Genomic DNA, 14099 nt, shown 5'->3' with positions numbered 1-14099 from the left:
ATGTCATTGTGGTTTTGATTAGCATTTCTCTGATGATTGGCGATGTTGAACATATTTTCATATGTGTATTGGCCATCTGTATGTCTTCTTGGGAGAAATGTCTATTTGGATCCTCTGCTTATTTTTTATTCAGACGGTGGTTTTTTGGTGTTAAGTTGTATGAGTTTCTTATGTATCCAAAATATTAATCCCTTATTGGATGTATCATTGGTGAATATATTCTCCCATTCATTGGGTTGTCTTTTCCTTTTGTTGATGATTTCCTTCACTGTGTGAATATTTTTTAGTTTGATATAGTCCCAGTTGTTTTTCATTTTTCCCTTATTTGAGAGAGAATATTTTTTTAAACAAACATTTCTAAAAGCTATGTCAAAGAATTTACTGCCTACATTTTCTTCTGGGAGTTTATGGTTTAAGGTGCAAACGCAGGGCCCATGGGCTGAATCCGGCCCTCCACCTTGTTTCTAGGTGGCAGCACCAAGCTCCTTGCCCATAGTAGCTAAGGAGTAGTTATATTTCTACAGTCCTAAAATTACATTTGGCTCTTTGAAGGCCACTGTGAGGCTGATGTGGCCCCCGGTGAAAATGAGTTTGACACCCCTGGTTGAAGGTGTTACACTTAAGTTTTTAATCCATTTTACATGTATTTTTGTATATGATGTAAGAAAATGTGTGGTTTCATTTTTTGCCTGTGTCTATCCAATTTTCCTAACACCATTTATTGAAGAGACTATTCACCCCATTGTATAGTCTTGCTTCCTTTGTCGTAGATTAATTGTGCACATAGACTGATATTTTTTGCTTCTTCTCATGAGTGATTCATGTTACTTATCTTTCATTTCATTGGCCTAAGCAAGTCATATCACTGCACTCTAAGCTCAATGGGGTGGAGAAATACAGAACTACCATGTAGCTAGAAAGGAGAGAGCCATAAACATTTGGTCAACAGCACTCGTGACCACTACAATCACTTTATCCTCTTAATTTTTTTCTTGTCAAATTTTGATGTTGGCATTGGGACAAAAAATCAGATAAAATGTTTTAACCTGTGATTCTTTTCCAATGTATGATAAAATCTTTCTCATAACGAAGTTGGTAAAATGACCTTGGTGCTGAAACGATGCCTTCTGCACTGTGTGCTCCTGGTCGCCGTAGCACTGTGGAAGACGGCAGAGCCCTGTGCCCCATCAGACTCTCTCTCTGAAGCTGTCTCAGCTCAGTGCACTGCCTAACAGCTTCACTATCTGAAGGAGCCTGAATAATATCTCATCTCCACCTGGCTTCCATTCAAAGACTTGCAGGATTAATCTCCTCATGATTAACATCTCTGTTTCCCTAAATCACTATAAAAAACCTAAGCATCCCAAGTAATGTGTCATCGCGGAGATGTTTGTCCCCATGCTGCTCTGTGGTTGCACCCCGTCTCCCACTCCACTGCGTCCTCTGCACTACACAGAGCACAGGTTACATCCTGTTCTATACTAAACATACTTCAATCATGACTATTTTCAATCAGGCCACTGAAAGGATTTTTGCTAAGTTCAAATGCTAGCGGTGGTAAAAGCCAACACAGTGCCTACTAAGAGGCAGGAAGTGTTCTAAATATTTTATACATGATAAAGCATTTACTTCTCATATGGGCCCTGTGAAGATTGTGCTGTTTTTATCCCTCTTTTAGACATGAAAAACTACTACTCAGAGCTATTGGGTAACTTGCCAATGTCACTCAGCTGCTGGGAGGAGCTTAGATTTGAACCCAGCTGCCCTGGTCATAAAGTCTATGTTCTTGACCACTAGATATTACTTTAAGAGATTATCATTTCTCTTTATTTATTGAAGCTTTCAGCAGCTTTTGACATAGCCAATCAATCCCTCCTGCTTGAAACATTTTATTCTTTGCTTTTCCATGTCTCTATTTGGGGTTCGTACCTCATGTGTAGCTCATCTCTTTTTTTTTTTTTTTTGCCACTTGTACCATTGCAGATCTAGGTTTCAGACATTCTTTGTTGGTAACCTTTCCACGGTAATTTGGTTTAGTCCATGGCTTGAAATATCACCTGTTGGTTAGACTGCCTGCGTGTGTATCTGCAGCCCATTTTTTCCCCCGAAGCTCTGTTTCATAAAGGATGTTGCCTGATTTATTTCTCTGCTTGAGTGTCTTTGAAAAATCTCACAGTTCACACAGGCAGAAGAGAACTATAGATATCCTAGCCCAACCTATCTTTTATCAAATTCCCCGTTCCCCAAGATTTCTCTATCTACCTGCACCACCAACCTCTAATTGCTCAGGGCAAACTTAGAAATAATCCTCAATTCCTTTTTCCCCTCACAGCTCACATTCTATCTCTTAGCAAGTCAAACCAACTGTGCACTGAAATACCCCTAACCTGCCACTTCTCCGCAAGTCTGCTGCTGTTAGTCTAGTCCAAGTTCCATCTTTTACCACTTAGACTCCAGCAATCTCTTTATAATTGGTTTCCCTGATTCCATTCTTTCTTTCTTCAGTCCTCTCTCGACAGGGCAGCCTGAGAAAACTTCTGAAGCCTTGAGGAGATAATACCATTTCTACCCAAAGACTTTCCTTTGCAATGAGAATAAATCCTATCGCCTTACTGTGGCACACTAGCCCCTACATCTGACGTTTTCCTCAACCTCTCAATTGTGCAAACACACTGGTCATCTTGCTCTCCTGAAAACATACCATGCTTTCCCCCATTTTGGTACCTTGTCATTGCTGCTCCTTCACTTTGGAATGCTCTTTCTTTCCTAGAGATTCATCATGGATGCTTCCTTCTCTTCACTGAGCTCATCATTTATGCACCTCCTTAGAAAGGTCTTCCTTAAGACTCTTGCTAAAATATACATTCTATCTTTGCATAGTTACTCTCAATAAACATACTGTATTTCCTTTAAGGTGCTTAAAAAACCTAATACTGTCCTATGAATTCATTAACTTAGGTATTTATTATTTGTTTTCTCCAGAGGAATATGAGCTCTTTGAGGACAGGGTCTATGTCCCTCGTGTTCACTGGTGCAGTCCCAGGACTTAGAATTATGCCTGATGTGTGGTATTGACCCAATTAAAATGTGACTAAGTACCCTATAGTAAGCAGGGTACTGAGTTGTGTAACACAAAACATTCAATGAATTAAAACAAATGGAACCATCCTTAGATAAACTATTTTCCAGAGCACGAGAGGACAGGAGCAGAAGTCTGACTTTTAAATATTTAGCTTTTGCAGCCATAGCTTTGTGTTTGAATCAAACATAGAAAAATTTCCATGTATACACAGTGGCAGAAAAATCTTTGACCTTGGAAATGGTACTTGCTTCCTGAAAGTTCTTTTGAGAATTACATGTCAAAACTATATGTCATACCTGAGTTTCTTGGACTTACATGGAGGTATGAGTTGGACAATATGTTTGATATACTCTCTCGGCCAAGAAAAATCTAAACAAGTGAGCTAACCTGAATTATTACAGAGAGTTTCCTCATCTCCCAGGGGAAGATAATAGAAATGCATAATGTGTTGATTTCATTTACAGTGGGTTTCAGTATGTTTATAACATTAAAAAATTCCAGATCTCTACTTTATTCTATTTAAATTTCTATTTTTATAGCAATCATGGTTTCAAAATTTCTGAAAGGATAGTGTTTCAACAAATGTTTGATTCAAAGCTATTTTTTATTTTTAGCAGGTGAAACTTTTGCTTTTTCACTTCACAGTAGGATTAATACTTTGAAGAAGAAATGCTGAAAAAAATAATGGTGACAGCAAACTGGAACCTTTTCCTCATGTGATAAGTCAGGTCCAAAAATTTTGATCACCCAAAATTTCACCTTCACAACCATCTTGCAAGGTGAATGAAAGGGGCAGGGAAACTCACAGCTTTTTTGGACTGGGTCTCTAGGCTAGGCATAAAGCCACCCAAGTTCTGGCTGTGCTTGATGCCATTTGGTGGCAGAAAGGATGATATTTGGGTCTGGAAACTGGCTGAAACTTTTGGGGAAATGATAGCAATTTAAAGAATCAACCAATTAGTTCATTTCCAGGGAAACTGTGCAGATGAATACCAAGGTTGAGGATTTGCCCCTTCATCATCATGTCTTGAAAATTGGTGTCCTGCCTAACCTTATACTCACCCCCAGAAGAACATAACCTTTATATCAACCCTTTGTAGTGTACCTTGCTCAAGGATTTAACTTACTTTGTTTAACATGTTGAACCAAAAGCTGTAAAAAGAAGTCACATGTGAATAAATAGGGTTTTTGATGGCACCAAATATTGCCTCCATATTTCAGAGCCTTCTAACAGCTTATTTTAATCTAGTCACTAATTGTTCCTGCTTCACCAAGCATTTACTGACAGAAATGGTCCTGCCACATTTAACAAAGAAATAAAATCTGCATTATGGAGCCAGCATCCTTGTATTTCCAGTTTCATGCATGGTGGGCCCCTTATAGAGCTATATGTAATGCACGTCTAATTAAAAAGAGGGAGGAAGTGTCTAATGCTTTCTCAGTGTTGTCTCATCTTTTGTTTTTGTTTGTACAGCTCACCATGTTAAAACGGGCACTTGCGAGGTGGTGGCTCTCCACAGATGCTGTAATAAGAACAAGATAGAAGAACGGTCACAAACGGTCAAGTGCTCCTGCTTCCCCGGGCAGGTGGCAGGCACCACGCGAGCTGCCCCATCCTGCGTGGATGGTGAGACGCTTGCATTGCTCATTGCGGTAGTATAGATGGGGATGCATAGGATGGGAACCCCACTATAATGCTGTTCACCGGGGCCAAGTCTGAGGGACCACATTATAAATTATTTGGAAGGAGGCCTAAAATCTTACGCAGTTTCGTAACAAAAGGCATTATACTGAGATTCCAACAAGTCTATGTGCTTCTTACTTTGATATCATGAACTATTAATTTGTCCGCTGAGAAATAAAGCAGATGATTAAATAGTATGAATTTGTAAACCTATGGATGGTTCTTAAGGATGAAAAAAAACATACATATGAGAGAATGTTTAGTTGTAAATAGAATTTGCATAAAATGCTGGTTAGTATAAAGATGCATCACAATATTAATGTTTTTACTTGAGTATTCCCATAATTACAATAGCATATAAGTCTTTATATGGGCCATTTAATTGATGCTATCATAAGTAATAATTTGAGTGTTCGTATTAGCATGGTACATTTCTGGTGATGATGGTTACTGCTCACAGTAAGAAAAATTGCATTAACTCTAATGCCTTCCTGTGGGAAATATAACATTTATTCTAAAATATTTACTCTAAATTCTTCAGGGGCTTATTTTCTTATGTGTTTATGTAAATCAGTGCATGCATACACACTCAGTTTCTTTCATGTATATTAGTTTTCATGAAGCCTATATATTCACATGAAAAATCCTTTATTAACGTGCTTATAGTTTATAATACTGTATTATACATTTAAAACCTTAAGATGGTAGATCTTATGTAGAGTATTCTTACCATAATGAAGTAAAATTAAAATATTCAGAAAATCGAGATTTAGCTTCTTTGGACAAAAATGAAGTAGACCTCAAAACGCAGTGTACTCATTGGTGGGAAAAAATTGCCTTTGTTTTTCTCTAAATGTGCAGAGAATTAGCAAAACCAAATGAAAAAGGCTGAATCAATTTTTCTATCTCCTGTAGCTTCAATAGTGGAACAGAAATGGTGGTGCCACATGCAGCCATGTCTTGAGGGGGAGGAATGTAAAGTGCTTCCAGATCGGAAAGGATGGAGCTGTTCCTCTGGGAATAAAGTAAAAACAACTAGGGTAAGTGGACAGCCAGCGTGGAGAGCAAAATGCCTCTGAATTAACAAAGTGCAGAATGTGTGTGCTGACACTTGTAAGTGGTGGTTGTAGAATTGGAGTGTATAGTTTTCCATGGTACATCTTCTCCCTTACTCGATTTGTTCATAGCACATTTTGACTTCATTCAGAATAACATCTATAGCTCGCCATCAACTGTCACATTATCTAATAAACAAACACTGTTTGTTCCTTTGTGAGATACTGACTGACAGTAATGTGAAACGCCCAAGGGTAGGTATTAAAAATGCTGGGAAGGAGACTCAATCCCTTATTCTTATCATGGATAGTTATCTAAATAGATTCTCAAAGTAAAATGATTTTACTATATGTATGGCTTAGTAAAATTTGCCAACTAAATTCTTTCATTTTTAAAAAAGTAGTTATTTTGATCTTTCTTATTTCTTATCAATAAATAGTTTTCCAATAGAATATAAATCTCTACATAGGCCCATTTAATTGATTCCCCATTTAAGTTACCATAAGTAACTTAAGTGCTCACATGAGCATGGTGTATTCCAGGGGTCAATATGTAAAGATTACTCTTTAGATGATGTGTTTCAGCTTGTAATGACTGACTTCTGGGAAATGGAAGTGAAAGATAGCATTATTCTTTAACTTCCTGATTACCTCAATGCATATTCCAGACTGGTAGACTTTAAATGCTTTTCTGTGTAGCCTCATCTATTAAAGTTCTGTCTTGTTTTCTTTCCCCTAAGAGCAAAAAGCAAGACAATTGATTAGAATTGAATAATTGGGGACTAGAACAGAATAATGGTATAAGGGGATGTTTTATTAAAGAAGAAAAAAGGTAATGTAAAACTAGGTACTGGTTAATTTATGATATTGTTTAGCAATAGCAGTTTTTATGAAAGCTTCTCTGGACATATTCAAAAGGATCATTTTATAATCCCATCAGATATATAATTCAATCTGCCAAGTAATGACTGTTCAGACACAGAAGTAACCAAATTTTCCATATCATAAATAACTTTATATTGTATCAAGTTATTTATGACTCTAACTTGTTGACCAAATGCTGGCAGTCCATTCCACCAAACCACAGAGTACATGATAAGTTCATTGATATGATTGTACCATCCCATTAGTGAGCATGTAGCATAATTACATATTGATTTATTTAAACTCTGGCTGTATACAGTTTCCTTTATACAATTTCCTTATAAGCCATTTACAGCATGAAAATGTATTTTCTTAACATTATAAATTCTTAGTCTGAAATAGCACTCATGGAAAGTCATTGAAGTTTTGAGATCCTAAAACAACATTTTTATGTTTTTATTACTTTAGTGGATATGAAAAAGCATTTTGGGTACTTAAAACATATGTCATATACTGAACAAAGTGCTTAATGTGAATTAGCTCATTTAATTCTCAGTAGCCCAGTGAAGAAGATAATATCTTCTTTTTACATATGAATAAATCAAAACTTCAAAATGTTCAGTGATTTTCTATGGTCATATAGCTAATTAATGCAGAAGCCAGGATTCAAAACACACAGTCTAATTTCTTAACCTGTAATTTATACTAGATAAATTAACTTATTCTTATAATAGTGATACACATTTTCTGTAGTTCTTTTCATATGAGGTAGACCTTTAAAAATAGCTTTTAACATATTTGACCTCAGAAATAAAAAGGTCAAGATGATGTCATCTAAATTCTCACAGTATATTGTTTTATAAATCTTGATTCCCTCCCAGTTGGGCCACATTCTCAATGGTCCAAACTTAAAATTGAGTCTCTGTGTCACAAATTCTTCATACTGTAATAAAACAAGATGGATGAACTGAGAACTCATGAGGGCTCAGAGACCACATCTAGGTCCTCTAGTTTGTTTAAGTTGGGTTACACTTCCTATTTTTTAAGCTATTTTGCCCTGGAGAATGGCTATTAATGGAGGACCTTATTAAATATATTATAGGGAGGATTTATGCAACAGTAGATGTTTGGATTAAATTACTCTTAACACTCTTCCAATTCTGAGAGTCTATGATTCTCATTTAAAAAGGAAAAATAATCATATATAGCAGAAGACAAGAAGGCATGAAAGAAGGAACTCCCTAGGTGTAATCAAAGTCAATTGTTGTCTTTTTTCTTTTTAACTTAACGAGAAAAATGCTAATGAAAATGAAGCTTCTTAGATATTTTTGACTGAAGGAACATGGCATCCCATATGCCTGAGCAAAAAGATGTGTAATTTTGAATGTTAGTCTAGCTCATGAAACAATCTAGATAAATCCCCTGAGGTGATAAAGAAGCAAGGGTTTGAGGTAATTCCAGTCCAGATGGTGGGTTGCCTCTTCTCAGAGCTACAACTAAATTATAGAACATCCCTCAATGAGGACAGAAGTCTTTTAACTAAGGATATAAAGAAGAAGCCATAATGAGAAATGGAATGGGCATGTTCCACCTCATGGTGTGGCAATTAAGAATCAGGAGGTATATTTTAGCTGTGGTGATCCCCCATGAGGAGCAAGGGGTCCCAGCCCCATCCTGGGCTGCCCAGCCAAGGGCATCAAAGCCAGGAAGAGGAAATGCCATATCATCTGGCCATGAAAATGAGCAGGGACTGCATCTGAGTGAGATTGAGGGCTTCTGGAGTCCCAAGCAGATGCTCTTGCTCTTGAGGGGCTACCATGTGGTCTCACTTGTGCACACACACACTAGCTATGGGCTCCAGCACAGAGGCAGCCGCTTGAAAAGTGCCAGCAACATAGTGCCTCAGGGAGGACCTGAATGAACTGGAGGGTGGGAGCTGGAGGAGCGGTGGTCAAGGCAGTTCTCTCCAGGCATGAAAGTGCTACAAGGCTCAATTGCTCCTTTTTGAGCCCGCCCTCAATATAGCTGGCAAGTGCCAAATACGAGCTGTCCAATAACCTGGCTAATACTGTTTGCTCCACCAAGGTGACTCCCTGAGACTCCACTCCACCCAACTAGTGTGCCTGGCTGAAACTGCTTCCAATGGCTTTTCTAGAGGAGCAGCCTGTCTTGGATCATGCTACATACTTTCCTGAAAGGACCACAAAACCAAATAAGCAGCAGATAACCTCAGCATGCCCTATACTTCTTGTTAAGTGGCCCCAAGCTCAACGTAAATGACGACTGGTCTCAACTTGCATTCCAACTTGTATCAGGTGGCCCCAAGCCTGGCGTAAGCTATGGCCAGTATTGGCTGGCCCCAGGGTAACCACTGAAGGATTCCAGGCTTGACGCAGTTTGCAGCCAGCCTTGTTTCACAGCAGAGCCTCTCCCAAGCCTACCAGAAGCAGCAACCAACTACAGATCATGCAGATCAACAACCAACTGGTAGCTCCCACCAGCTAGCCCCAAACTGGGCACAAATGGCAGCGGACCTTGGCCTGCACAAGAGCCCCTCCTCAGAAGTAGTAAAACCAACACACCATTTGGCCAGCTTCAGACAACACCACAGCAGCACCCAACCAGCTCCACAAATGACATAGCTGAAGGACAAACTCCTGGTCCAAGGCATAAGCCCCTGAACAAGAGCTTGTCTACGGTTGTCATTCTTAGCCCATACAACCAGTCAGCATGAAGATCAGTCCCACCCACTGAAGTGCCAATAGCAATCAAGGCTAAACTACAATGGGAGAGGACACACACAAATGAGCACCTGGAGCACTTGGCTCAGGCGAATAGGAGAATATGCTACTGGGCATCACAGGTGACTGCCAAGACTGAGAGATGTAACATATCTACCTAATCCATAGAAACAAACGCAGGGTGTCAGCCAAAATGAGGAGACAAAGAAACATGTGTCAAATGAAAGAAAAGGACAAAACTCCAGAAAAAGACCTAAATGAAATAGAGATAAACAATCTCCCAGATACAGAATTCAAAACACTGGTTATAGGGATGCTCAATGAACTTACGGGAAGAGGTGATGAACTTAGTAAGAACCTCAACAAAGTGATAGAAGCCATAAAAAGAACCAGCAAAAAAATGAATAACTGAAATGAAGAATACATTAGAGGGAATCAACAGCAAATTAGATGGAGCATAGAATTGAATCAGTGATAAGGCAGCACAAAACACCCAATCAAACAGCAAAAAAAAAGAGGGGGGCATTTTAAGGGATCTCTGAAACAATTGCACAGGGAGACCAGAGGGAGAGAAAGAGAGGGATAGACAGAGAAAGATTGAAAATCTATTTGAAAAAATAATGACAGGAAAGTTTCCAAACCAGGTGAAGGAAACAGACAAATAAACCCAGGGAATGCAGAGTCCCAAACAAGATGAACCCAAAGAGGCCCACACCAAGACATGTTGTAATTAAAATGGCAAAGGTCAAAGACAAAAATAGAGTCTTAAAAGTAGAACGAAAAAGCAGTTAGTTACTTACAAGGGAGCTTGCATTAGGCTGTCAGCTAATTTTTTTAACAGAAACAGTACAGGCTGGAAGGGATTCACACGAAATATTTAAAGTAATTAAAGAAAAGATCTACAATCAGTTACTCTACCTAGCAAGGCTATCATTTAGAATCAGAGGAGAGAGAGTTTTCCAGAACAAGAAGAAGGTAACGGAGAGCATCACCAATAAACCTGCATTACAAAAAATATTACAAGGACTTCTTTAAGTAGAGATCAGAAATATGAATTAGAAAATATAGGACATAAAAAAGTTCTCACTGACAAAGGCAGACACTTAGAAATAGCAATGGATCAACCAACCATAAGATCATGCAAAGATTAAAAAGTATGTGTAATTACATCACTAAGGGATACATATAAATGAAGTAAAGTACCAAAAACATGAATTGTAGGTGAGTAAAAATTGTAGTGATTTTAAAATGTGTTCAAACTTAAGTAGCCATCAACTTACATCTGAAGCGCATGGTGACAACAAACCAAAAATATATAAGAGATATACAAGAAATAAAGAAAATGATACCAATGTGACACTAGAGAAGGTCATCAACATATAAGACAGTAAGATTATAAGAAACAGAGAACTAAAATCAGAAAACAATAAAATGGCAATAATTACACACCTATCAGTAATTCCTTTAAACGTAAATGGACTGAATGCTCCAATCAAAAGATGTAGGACAGCTAAATGGATTTTAAAAATGAGACTTGTACATATGCTGCCTATGACACACCCCTTCAAATTGAAAAACACAGACTGAAAGTAAAGGAAGGGATGGAAAAGATATTTCATGCAAATGAAAATTTTTAAAAAGGCTGGCTTAACAATACTTAGACAAAATAGATTTTAAACCAAGGGCTGAAATAAGAAAGTTCATTTCCTATCAAGATTAATGCAACAAAAGGAATAATTTCCATAAACATTTATACACCCAATGTTGGAGAACCTTAATATATAAAGCAAACATTGACAAATGTTGATAGTAATACAGTTATAGTAGGCTGCTTGAACACCCCATTGACTTCAATGTGTAGATCATCAGACTGAAAATCAACATGGAAACTGTGGCCTTAAATGACATATTAAACCAGATGTGCTTAATTGATATATTTAGGACATTTCACCTAAAGGCAGCTGAATATATATGCACATGGAACATTTCCCAGGATAGACCACATGTTAGGCCACAGAACATGTCAGTAAAATTAAGACAATTGAAATCATATCAAACAGCTTCACCAATCACAATGGTATAAAACTAAAAAATACTCAAATGTGGAGGCAAATAATATTCTACTAAACAATGAATTGGTTAACAGCAAGATCAAAGAAGAAATCAAAAGATACCTTGAAGCAAATGAAAATATAGTGATGCAAAATCTATGGGACACAGACAAAGCAGTTCTAAGAGGAAGTTCATACCAACATAGGCCTACCTCAAGAAATAAAATCTCGGATAAAGAATCTCAAACTCCTAACAGAGTTGGAAAAAGAACAGCCTAAACTAGATATAAACAAGGAAATGATGAAGACCAGAGCATAAATAAATGAAATAGATCCAAAAAATGATGGAAAAGATCAATGAAACCAAGAAATGGTTCTTTGAAAAGATAAACTAGAAATAAATCTTTAACCATGCTCATCAAAAACAACAACAAAATCCAAGAGATGGCTGGATAAATAGCACCACACACATAAAAAGGACTACAAGNGCCTAAACTAGATATAAACAAGGAAATGATGAAGACCAGAGCATAAATAAATGAAATAGATCCAAAAAATGATGGAAAAGATCAATGAAACCAAGAAATGGTTCTTTGAAAAGATAAACTAGAAATAAATCTTTAACCATGCTCATCAAAAACAACAACAAAATCCAAGAGATGGCTGAATAAATAAAATTGTAAATGAAAGAAGTGATAAATAGCACCACACACATAAAAAGGACTACAAGGAAATACTGTGGACAATTATATGCCAACAAATTGGACACCTGGAAAAGTGGATAAATTCCTAAAAGCGTACAATATTCCAAGAAGATACAGAAAAAAATCTAAATAGAGTGATAACTGATAATGAAATCTAACCAGTAATCAAAAAACTCCAAACCAAAGCTCTGGACCAGATAGTTTTACAGGCAAATTCTAACACATTCAAAGAAAGAATACATATTCTCTATTCCAAAAAATTGCAGAGGAGGAAAGGCCACCAAATTTATTTTATAAGGCCAGCATTATCCTGATACCAATACCAGACAAAGACACTACAAAAAAAAAAAGAGAGAAAATTATAGGTCACTATCCCTGATGAACTCAGAAGCAAAAATCCTCAACAAAATAATAGTAAGCTGAATTCAGCAATACATTAGATCATACACCATGATCAAGTGGGATTTATTCTTGGGATTCAAGTTTGGTTCAATATGTTTAAATCAATTACCATGAAAATTCACATAAACAAAATAAAGGGTAAAAATTATATCAGTAGATGCAGAAAAAGCATTTGATAAAATCCCACATCCATTTAAGGTAAAAACGCTCACCAAATTGGGGGTAGAAAGAACATACCTCCACATAATAGGGCTTATATATGGCAAATGCACAGCTAAAGTCATGGTCAATGGTGAGAAGCTGAAAGCTTTTTTTCTTTATGATCAGTAGCAGAACACAGATGTCCACTTATTCCACTTTTATTCAACGTAGTATTGGAAGTCCTAGCTACAACATTCAGACAGGTTAAATAAGTAAAAGTCGACCGAACAGGAAAGGAAAAAGTAAAACTCATTATTTGCAGATGACAACACTATTTAAAGAGAAGCAGATAAATTCCAACAAAGAAACTATTAGAATTAATAAATGAGTTCAGCAAATAGGATACAAAATTAATATTCAGAAATCAGTTGCATTTTATACACCAATAACAAACTAGCAGAAAGAAAAATTAAGAAAATCTCATTTGCAATTGCATCAATAAGAATAAAATATGTAAAATGAATCTAATCAAGAAAATACCTCACTAATCAGAATGGGTACCATTAATAAATCAACAAACAAAAAGCTCTGGTGAGGGTAGGTAGCAGTGGAAACGCTTGTGTGCTGTTGGTGGGATTGTAAATTGAGCATAGCCACTATGGAAACAGTTTCACAATTTCTCAAAAAATTAAAAGTAGGACTACCATATGACCCAGGAATTCCACTTTTGGATATTTATCTGAAGTAATTAAAACACTAATTCAAAAAGATATATATACCCCTATGTTTATTGCAGCATTGTTTATAGTAGCGAAGATATGGAAGCAACCTAAGTGGTATGTCCAACAATAGATGATTGGATAAGGAAGTGTTATATATATAGAATGAAACATTACTCATCCAAAAAAATGAAAGTTTGCCATTTGTGACAACATGGTGGGTCAAGAGGGTATTATGCTAAGTAAAATAAGACAGAGAAAGGAAAGAAAGGAAGGGAGGGAGAGCTCCTACCCCTTGTGACAGCATGAATAGAACTGGAGAGCATTATGCTAAGTGAAATAAGCCAGGTGGTGAAAGACAAGTACCATATGATCTCACCAATAAGTGGACCCTAATCAACCAAACAAAGAAGCAAGCAAAATATAACCAGAGACATTGAAATTAAGAACAAACTGACAGTAACCAGAGGGGAGGTAGGAGGGGATAATGGGGAGAAAAGGGGGGAAGTGTTCTCAGGGACATGTATGAAGGACACATGGGCAAAACCAAAGAGGGTAGGATCAAGGGTGGGAAGTGGGGATGGCTGGGGTGGGGGGTAGTGGTAGGTGGGAAATTCAGACAACTGTACTTGAACAACAATAAAAAATCTGAAAAA

The 14099-nt window shown here is 37.2% G+C and overlaps 1 protein-coding gene and 1 long non-coding RNA gene across 2 annotated transcripts in view; one reads left to right on the top strand and one right to left on the bottom strand.

Moving 5' to 3' along the window:
- The window catches only part of LOC118998712 (uncharacterized), a 215077-nt gene that overhangs the window by 78877 nt on the left and 122101 nt on the right, over nucleotides 1-14099 (bottom strand). The gene's annotated exons all lie outside the window — the stretch shown is intronic.
- TAFA2 (TAFA chemokine like family member 2) overlaps nucleotides 1-14099 on the top strand; it is a 443544-nt gene that overhangs the window by 396507 nt on the left and 32938 nt on the right. Inside the window, exons 3-4 of the mRNA XM_037063049.1 lie at nucleotides 4557-4709; nucleotides 5682-5806. Of these exons, the coding sequence (XP_036918944.1) occupies nucleotides 4557-4709; nucleotides 5682-5806 (278 nt within the window). The remainder of the gene's footprint in view (nucleotides 1-4556; nucleotides 4710-5681; nucleotides 5807-14099) is intronic.

The sequence above is a fragment of the Sturnira hondurensis genome, unplaced genomic scaffold, assembly GCF_014824575.4.
Source record: "Sturnira hondurensis isolate 20B ecotype Veracruz unplaced genomic scaffold, ASM1482457v3 Scaffold0014384, whole genome shotgun sequence".
Lineage (NCBI taxonomy): Eukaryota > Metazoa > Chordata > Mammalia > Chiroptera > Phyllostomidae > Sturnira > Sturnira hondurensis.
The sequence above is the reverse complement of the archived record's forward strand: the minus strand, read 5'-3'. Positions and strand labels throughout refer to the sequence as shown.